Genomic DNA, 9,794 nt, shown 5'->3' with positions numbered 1-9,794 from the left:
CTTTCTCCTGTCCCCACCCCTTTACCTCATTCATTTTAAGTGTCTCTTCCTCTCACCTGTAGCCCTTTCCATTAGTAAGTACCAGAAGAGCAAGCGCTGGATTCAGGCATCTTCCCTAGGAGCAGCTGCAGCAGGAAGAATCTTCATGGGTCTTACAGAGAAGAAGTGTCTCCAGCCCGCTGGAGCAGAGGGTGTCAGTGGGACCGCTGTGTCCGCATGCAGCTCCTGTGCCGTGGCTGAGGCAGTAGCTACGCACCTTTGATTCCCATTGCTGTGTGCACCACACCGCGCTGAGCTTTCCCATGGGAAAGAAAGAGGCTGGAGCCAGCTCGCTGAACGTAAAACCAACACAGGGTTTATTTGGTTAAAAAAAAATGCAGACACACACACACATATCAGAGCTACTTTTACTGAGCTCATACTAACTGCTATTTTTCAAATATCAACGAATTCAGCCAAACTGGAGTAGCCAGCAACGGTGAAAACAAAACACACACATCCTCTACATGGAGCTCACTTCCCCTTCCCAAGTTGGAGTTCCTGTCCCAAAGTACTGGAATGCCAAAACAATTTCACAGAAACATCTCCAAGAGGATTTTGAATGAGGCAGAGCGTACACCCCCAACCGTTGTTACGGGAGAACTTGTATTCTTTGGAATGAAGCTTCTGAAACAGAACTGAACCTCACACAGGCACCCAACAGGAAAAGCATGACCTAGATGTCCTTAAGGTTTGGCAAAGTGAGACAATGAGGAATGATAATGTTCACAAATTTGGGAGTAACAGGGAAGGATGTGAGTGCTATGTATCGACACCAAGAAATGGTGCTGCAGATGATACAGGGCCATAGCAGAGCAAAACATGCCGGTGTTGGCGGCTCGAGCTTCCTGGCGCTGGGCACTTCGAGAGACGCAGTACTGAGAAGCTGCTCAGCCTCCGGCGGGTCGCTCCGGAGCCACGGCTGCCGGGGCAGGACTCAGTGACAAGGATGGTTTTCCATCAGGGAAAACCATCCCATTGAGACCGCTGCATTGTAAATCCAATCGGTCTGCGCTGAGAGGTGACTCTGGGTAACGTGCACCACACGTGCCCTCCTGCCGCAGCGCTGCAGTGGCAATGGTCAAGGAAAGAAAAAGGGTCTTTCACCAGGCTTGCCGACTGCAAGCGCCATGCAGGAGCAGGGGTCTGCACTGAAATTCTGTTCAGCCACATTTCTGTAATGAACCCGGAAATTTTGCACCCATCTTTATAATTATGTTCACGAAAAGTTGTGACATAGATGCCTGAAGAAAACTTAATGCATCAACTCAGCTGTCCTTGGTACAGCAATATACTGATGAGGGGACGGTTAAAAATGAGCAGTGCAATTTGAAAGTTGCCAGATAAGCAACCTCACTGCCACTCCAACACTTCTCAAAGGATACTGCAATGGGGACAGCTTTGCACCGTCAAGGGAAAAAAAATTAAGTAAATATCTCTGAACAACGGAATGATTTCCATTGCATCCGCAGTATTTCCATACACACCAGGTATATCGACAAGGATCCCACCAGTAACGCTCTGGGAACTACTAAGCCAGGGAAAACAGGACTAAGTATTTTGTGGTGGCTTCGGACTTTCAGCATTTCCCACAGCTATGCCATTTAAGTTATCCCCCAAATCAACAATTTAAACACACACCTAACAACTGTGCAACAGGACAGCATTACTGATTCCAGCTTAGAAATGCCACACTTGGAACACAGCGTTTTGCTTACGGTTATAGCACTAAAGATTCCGTCTCCCTTAAAGCAAATGCATGAGGATCAAAATTAAGTTAGAACAGATGGAAGGGACGAGTCTTGCAAGCATTTACAGTTTTTGTTCCCATTCCCATTAGGATTTTTTAGTAAATTAAGGTTATTAATTCACTATACATAAGATAATACAGGTTTATTTTTCCTAATCTCAGCCTTCAGGCTACTGGGGCTCTGTGGCCCAGCACCAGACGATGATTCTTAGCATGCCTGGCTCAGTTCAGTGCTAAGACAACGTGTTTATGGCCACTTTGCTCATCAGCCACCCCTCAGTCTGGGAACACAGGGGTACACTTGGTTTCACCACCTCAGTCACTAGTTAGTTGGGACTTCAGAACTGAAGTAATCGAGCAAGCCCAGTAGCAGCAGAATAAACAACGGACCGATGGGACCGATGGCACAAATGCCCAGCTGCTCTCAAAAACACAGTTTAACCACAGATTTTTTTGTATCCAGTATTTAGTGGGGTCTGTTTAGTTAAGGTCTTTTCCAGCAAAACTCGAAAGCGCTCATCTGAATTCGTACCTGCCGCTGGCTCCTCAGATAAGTATCAATATCTCCGTTTGACATCACAGTTTTGGTTTCTCTTCCTCTCGATATGAGCTACTAGGCCAGTCAGGATCTGCTGTAAGCACCATGAAAGGTGACGCGTTCACACACAGCACACCTTGAAGGAGAAAGGGAAATGCATCGGCTTGCCAGCCTCAGCTGTCCTCCCTGCGCCGGGACCCTCAGAAAGCCACCACTTACCCAAGTGCACAAACCAGCCACTAAAACAGTAGTGATCCAGCCCTACCCACTCTACACCGGTACTGACTTCTTCAGTTTTTGTAGACTCCCCTTTGACTCTTTTAAAGACCCTTTTAATAATCTTCAGATGCCCTGAATGGGGAGCATGAATTGCTCTTGTGGTTTCCATAGGCTTTGCAAAGCAGCCCTTTTCACAGCATTCAAAAGCTGTAACAGCAGTAAGTCTTAGAAGAACAGCTTGGGGTGAAAAAATTGATTTAATTGGCAGTAAAGATCAATTGTGTTAGTAAATAACTTCAGCAGAGAAAAAGACATTGTGATAATTAAGACCAAAGAAGAGGGTGCCTATGTCAAACTTGGGAACTGTTTCAGAAAATACTGAATAGTTTACAGTTAGTGTTTTTTTTTTTTTTCCCAGTTATAAGCATCAACTTAAGTTAGACGACACTTCTTTCTGCTTTACCATGATAAACTGGCATAAGTGAGTGAAACTAAGTGTTTATTTTCAACAGTTTTTTGTGAAACATATTTACAACCTGAAAGAATGAGATGAGATGTCAGAACAAATCTGTGTCTGCACCTTGTTAAAAAATACCAGCAAGATGTCCTGGCTTTTAGTCTCCTGCCTGACACAAGAAAAGAAGTACTGCATCACCTTTTGGCATGCAATCAAATCTTATTTTCCTCCCAACCAGCAAGGCTGGGTATATTCCCAGAAAAGTTTTCCAAATTAAGTACCCGGCACAGGTTATCAAGGTATCGATACAGACTTTGTTAATCTAACCAAATACCACCATTAAATAACTCTAGAACAAGCAGAGAAAAACGCTGCTCTCAGAGTGCCCGTAGTTGAACACAGAAACACCCCTTAGATAATATAAGAGGTTTTATTATTAAGGAATGAGTCCCTGCACTTTTCACTTCATGCAGACACTTGAAGATGCAGAACAGTGTAACACATGCTACCAAGAAATTAAAAATTTACTAAAAAGCATTTTTATGACTATGCTTTTCCTCGGATAACAGCCTGTTTCAAGCACAACTGTACTCTGGGTGGGGTGGGACAAAGCAGTGGAAGAGCTAAAATAAATTAAGGTACACCCTGACTCACTGACTTTTTTTCTAGCTCAATATAAACATAAAAACCTACAATATGTAATTCAAATGTTTTTTTCAAATATAATACCATTAAAAACTTCCTTTAAACTGTCTCTATCTCCAGCACGTCATATGAATATAGATTTATTTTTGATCGTGGAGTATCCTCAATTTAAAATTCATGTTCTCAGTTTATACTGAGGATTGCATGTAAACATCCCTGTAACCCAATATGCTCTGGTAGTGCTGTTCAAATGCTGTCAGGCTGTAACCTATTCACAAGCAGTCTGGAAGAAGTTAAAATACTGTGGCCCTAAATCACAGCTATGCCTCAAACTCATACAGGTTCCTGGGAGGCTGTAAGGAAAAAAAAAGCCCTTTTAAAACCCAAATGGAGACATTGTTTTTGTTTTGTTTTGAACTGCACGCTTTTATTTGGGAACTTTCATTTGCCAAGCTCAATTTACCTCCTCCTGCTTAGGAAACACTTGCTCTTGCTCGCGTGCATGGGTTACCAGCTGAGAGGATGTTTTGTTCAGAGGGGATGTGACCGAGAGGCTCCTGTGCGTAGCACAATGCACCAGCCAGGAAGTTAGGGAAGAAAAGTGATTTTCTCGTTTCATGGAGAAAACAACATTGAAAACAAAACCAAAAAAACTCGTTTTCTCACTTTCCAGTTACAGTCATCTTTGCGGGTGTCCACCAGACACACGCTGCACATACCCCATGTGAATATCACCAGGTAACTGTACCAACAGACACAAAGCCCCACTTTGCCAAGGATTAAAGATTTCTCTGGAAAAGCAGCTCTCCAACACAACCGTCTTAACGAGGCCAGCAGACAAGCGCCCACGCCGGCGGTGCCGCCGTTGGCCGCAGCGCTCCGCGGTTGGAAAGGGCTCCCCGCTCCCCCCATTGTCTCCGTAACGCGCACGGAGGAAGATCCTCTGCGGCGCAGTCACTAGGTCACTGGGTTAGCCAGGAGGGAAGCCCGGCCCTGCCAAGTGGCCGGGACATGTGACAGGAGATGCCAGGCCCTGCCTGCGTGGGTGTCCCGCAAGGAGCCTTTTCATGAAGGTGCAATAGCTCTGAATGTATTTTAGTGCTCCAGCGAAGGTCATCCTCTCACATCAATACCTTTCTAATTCTTTACTTAACACTTTTTTACTTGGGGGATTTATTTTTTAATTTAATACAACTTTTCAAGGACACTTCCACTTTTCATACAGTCAGAAGTTTCATGCTAACTAGGCTTCAGAATTTGATCGTGTCCCCAACGTTTCTACAGCTCTTAAAAACAGTAATAAAAATCCCTGGAGTCCTTGAGAACTTTTCAACGAGCGTTTCCGCACGAGGTTTCCCTCCCCGACAGGAAGCAGGTATTTAAATCTTACCGCCTGTGGCAAACTTGTCGGGGAGAGAAAAGCCAACGAGGAGAACAGGGTGGTTGGAGACGTGTGGCGCTGTGCGTACTGGCGGTGAGCAGGAGGGTGGACGTCCTTCACCACCATTCCCACTGACAGCCGTGTCCTCTGCAGGAGACGCTGTTCCAGCCCTGTGGAGCTGCCACATGGCGACATGCCGGGGCCCTTCAGAAGTGACTTGGGCGAAACTTGCAACCAAGCCCGACGGGAGTCTCTCTCCGAGTGGCTCCCTCACGCTTCCTCCTCCGTTTTGGGCCGTTCCCTCAACGAGCGGCCACGCTCCATGCCAGGCGGTTGGCCCAGCTTGGGGGACAAAGCGGCGGGTCCCCTAGGGCCGTTGGGAAGAGCGTCGCCGCCACTGCCGGCTCTCAGCCCGGGCAGCTTCTCCCCTCCGTTGGGTGGCGGGGCGGGCGCAGGGCTGTCACCGAGCGTCGCCGCCGCTGAGCGGGTAGGCGAGGAGGCTCATGGCCTCGCCGCAGGCGGCCTCCACCTGGCGCACCTGCTGGCGGCTGAGGCGCTCCCGCCAGGCGTGGATGGCCTCCCGCGCGTCGCGCGCCGAGATCAGGAAGGGCCGCTCGGAGGAGTAGGCGGCTCCGCGCGTCATGTTCACCACGAAGGCCTCCATGGCAGGCGGCACGCGCAGCCCGGCGAAGCGCAGCAGACGGCGCAGCTGGGCGCGTGGCTCCTGCACCAGGTCCTCATAGCGCAGCTGCGTGTAGCGGCGCCGTAGCCAGGGGGGCGCGCGGCGCGCCAGCAGCAGGTCGCCAAGCCAGCCCTGGCAGATGACCTCAAGGGCGCCGCCGAGGAAGTGCTCGGCGCGGTGCTGCGGGCCCGGCGGCCGCCCGCCGCCCAGCAGCGGCGGCGGCAGCAGCAGGTGCTGGCGCGGCGGCCCGCGGGGCTCGGCGCGGTGCCGGCTGCGCAGCACCTGGATGCTCTCGCGCAGCAGCGCCTGCTTGGCCTTGAGGCGCGAGTTGTGGACGGCGCGCGGGTCGCGGAAGAGCTGGATGACGCGCAGGTTGAGGCCGGGCTCGCGCAGCAGCGGCTGCAGGGCGCCCAGCTCGAGCAGCCGCACGTCCTTGATGACCACCACGGGGTACTTGCGGCACTCGGCCTCCAGCTCACGCAGCGTGCGCGGCGGGCAGCGCTCCTCACACGCGGCGCCGTCAATGAGGCCGATCTCATGGCGCGGCTGTGGCGCTGCCGGGCACAGTGGTGCCGAGCAGATGACCTTGTTGGTGCGCCAGCCGAAGATGCCAGCCGTGGTGAGGTTGGCGGCGGGCGGCGCGGCGCCCGGAGACTCGCGGGCCGCTGGCGGCGCCGCGTACAGGCGCAGCACGGAGAAGTCGCAGCGGAAGAGCGCACGCACCATGTCGCGCAGGGCGCCCTGCAGGCTCAGTGCGTCGCCCGGGTACAGCGCCTGCCACAGGTGCCACATGGGCTCGTAGAGGTAGAAGACGTCGGGGTGCTGGTTGAAGAGCTCGCCCAGGAAGGAGGAGCCCGTGCGCCACGTGGCGTGCAGGTAGATGTGCCGCTTCCTCGCCGCCGCGCTGCCGTTGCCGCCCGCCGCCCCGCCGCCCTCGGCGTCGTCGTCGGCCTCGTCCTCGCCGGGCTCCTCCAGCGGCGCCCGCTGCTCCCAGCCCCACTCGCTGAGCGCCGCCTCCAGGCTGGGGCAGCGGCGCAGCAGCGGCTCCTCGTCCGCGCGCCCCCTCCAGGCGCCGTAGTCCAGCACGTAGGGCAGCAGCAGCAGCAGCAGCAGCGTGTAGAGCAGCAGCAGGGCGGCGAGGCGCCGCCGCCGCCCCCGCCAGCGCCGCCGCGACGGCATGTCCGCCGCCAGCACCGCCAGCCCCGCCGCGGACCCCGCGCCGCCCGGCCGAGCTGGAGGCGGCGGCGGCGACTGAGGAGAGGGCGGGCGGGAAGGAGGGCGGGCGGCAGGGAGGGAGGGATGGGGGTGGCCCCGGGCGGCGCTCCCCGAGCGCGCCCGCCCCGCGCCCGCCCGCCCGCCGCCGCCTCACGCCGCGGAAGCCCCCGCACCTGCCCGTCGCCGTCCCCGTCTGTGTCCCCGCCGCCGTTCCCCGCCTCGCGGCCGGCGGGACGAGGCTGTTGCTGCCGCCGCGCGGGGCGGGCGCGGCCGCGCTCCACAGGGGCGGCGGGCGCGGGCGGCGCCGCTGCTGGCGCCGGGGCGGCCCTGCCCGGCGGCCCGTTCGCACTGCGCCGCTTCGCGGCTGCCAGAGCAAACGCGGGGCCCCCTCGCCCGCGCGCGCTGCTCCCTCGCCCGCGCTGCTCCCTCGCCCACGCTGCCCCCCTCGCCCGCGCTGCCCCCTCGCCCGCGCTGCCTGGCCACACGCAGGCGTGCGGGGCGCGATGGGGCAGAGGGACGTGTGGGGCGGCCCAGCCTCCGTGCGCTGCCCGTGCACGTTCCCAGGCCTCCGAGCCCCGTTCCTGCCTCGCTCTCCCAAAGCAACGCTCCTCGGAGCGGAGGGAGGCGTAAGTGTGTTCTTGGACCTCTGACGGCCAGTAAAATCCGTGGTGGATGTCAGAAATGCTGCAGCGAGCCCAGGAACTTCCTACTCCAAGTTTCTGTTCCCCTTTGCGCAGTGACCGGAGAGGGACATCTCCGCCTGTGCGTCATCGCTCCTTGGGTTGTGCAACCTGAGGACTCCTGCCCGTCTGCGGTACCCGCAGCAGGACGTCTGACTTGGGGTGGAGCCCTGTTGCCTTCAGACAGCCCTTCCTCGGTTAGCTGTAGCCCAAAGCCTAATGTTGGCAGCCTTCTGTTTTGTCACGTGTCAGAGCTAGATGGAACCCATCTCCACCCGTGAGATGGAGAGGCAAAAAAAATGGTTGATATCAGGTATTTAAATTCAAATAGCCTCAAAATCACAAGCTCGGCCCCCGCTGGGCTGTACAAGATACTCAAGCAGCGCATGGTTCATGAGCCTGTGCTCCCGGTTCAGGCATCCGCCGTGCAAGCAAGTGATGCCCCTGCCCCGCTGACCACGCAGCAGGGGCTGGTGAGCATCCTGGCCCAAGGCTGTGGGCAGCATCTTCTTTGGAGGGGGGATGAGTAGCTACACGCACTGCATGGACCGAAATTCAGCAAGGGTTACGGGGTTCTGTTTCCTTTGTGATACAGCATTAGGCACCAACACCATGTGTAACAGCAGAAATGATCCGTAAGTTGTGTAGATAGTTGTATGGATTGTAAAAATGCTCTTTGTGTAGTACAGAGATAAAGATATAGCATCCGTAATTACTGTGCATTTTTTCTGTCTGATTGCATTGCTGTTAAATAACAATAAAAGACAATTTAAAAAAAGCAATTATCCCATTTCAGATATACTGGAATTTGCAGAGAAATTGCAGAGAAATTTTGGTAAGAGAAGAAGCATATTTCTGTTCTGTCCAGGTGGTGAGCCAGCAGCCTGCCCTCAACCCTCTCCTTGACCTGTGTCAAGTAAGTGTTAAAAGATTCGTCTTCCTGCAGTTTATGGCATGCCGAGGGAGTAGATGGTGCCAAGGAAGACTTCTGCATTCCTTGGCAGGAGGAGATAAAAACGATGGCACCCCAGAGGAAGCTGTGCCCCAACATACGCTTCTGCTTGTATTCATTGTCGCTTGGGGGTTTTAAACAGTCGGATAAAACTCCGTGAGTCTCAACATCGAGTCAGTTAAGGCCAGGAAGTCATGGAGATCACTATACCCTCGGGCAGCTAAAGAAGGATTAAAAACACACGTGCCAAAACCAGGTCACAGAGCTGCCAAAGCACCTTGACCTGTACAAACAAGATGCAAGTATCTAGTCTGCTGAAAATGAATCTGCACTGCACTTGGCTTCTGTAGCATTAAGCAAAACAGTTGGAGGATGTACCAAACCATACTTACCTAGGTGACATATATAATACACACTTGCCTAAAAACTCAGATCAAACTCTTAAAATTGCCTAACTAAAACAAAGATGGCTTGGAAAGAAAAAGAAACATTTTGCAAAGTAAGATGGCCTGACAGACAAAATGCAAAACCGTAGGAATAAAAATACACATTACACTGATTTTTTTTTCAGACTATAAAACTACAGACTTCTATGGCAACTGTTCTAGAAAAAAATAAAATTTGCAATTACTTTACCACAGGCTACATACTTACTAACATAAAAACATGGAAGCTTTAAAAAGTTTATCACAAAAAAAATCACAATAAAATCAGTTACTCTACTGAAGGAGGATTAGCTTCCAAGTGTCCTTTTAAGGTTTACTTTGGTTGTTTTGGTTTTGGCTCTTTTGGGGGATGCGTGTGGAGCATGTACAAAACTCCAGCCAAGCTGCTGTCCATTCTGGCCTTGATTAGGTGCTTGAACCACAACTGATATCCCTTCATTCTGGCCTTCACAACAGGTCACAGGAGGTATCAAATCTGAAGGCTCATGAGCTGCTTGCTAATATTTGTATAGTTGAAGAGATTGGCTCTTACTGTTCTTGTTTTTCAGTTCTGTGTTAATTTATGTTTGGAGCACTAATAGCAGTGATAAGGAGGGTGAATTTCCCCTGTCTGAGCTTTTTCTGTGAATTGTAAATTGTTCTCCCATAGCATCCTCACAGGGAAGCTCAGGAAGTGTGGGTTTAGATGCAAGGACAGTGGGGTGGACTGAGGACTGGCTGGATGGCAGAGCTGAGAGGGTCGCGATAAATGGGACCGAGTCTAGTTGGAGGCCCCTGGTTTCCCAGGGAT

General features: G+C 52.6%; 1 protein-coding gene across 1 annotated transcript; it reads right to left on the bottom strand.

Moving 5' to 3' along the window:
• Positions 1-5,489: 5,489 nt before the first annotated feature.
• On the bottom strand, positions 5,490-6,890 carry CHST7 (carbohydrate sulfotransferase 7). Its single transcript, XM_088521816.1, has one exon. The coding sequence runs from the start codon at positions 6,888-6,890 to the stop codon at positions 5,490-5,492; it is 1,401 nt and encodes a 466-aa protein (XP_088377942.1).
• Between the last annotated feature and the right edge of the window lie 2,904 nt (positions 6,891-9,794).

This window comes from Tinamus guttatus, unplaced genomic scaffold, assembly GCF_059628265.1.
Source record: "Tinamus guttatus ecotype Peru unplaced genomic scaffold, ASM5962826v1 Tinamus_guttatus_pri_ptg000134l, whole genome shotgun sequence".
In the NCBI taxonomy this organism is placed as follows: domain Eukaryota; kingdom Metazoa; phylum Chordata; class Aves; order Tinamiformes; family Tinamidae; genus Tinamus; species Tinamus guttatus.
Note: the sequence above shows the minus strand (reverse complement) of the source record. Positions and strands in the feature narration are given on the sequence as shown.

Bases quoted from the DNA above. Each gene is read 5' to 3' on its own strand.
- CHST7 (XM_088521816.1), bottom strand. From the start codon at position 6,890: ATGCCGTCGCGGCGGCGCTGGCGGGGGCGGCGGCGGCGCCTCGCCGCC.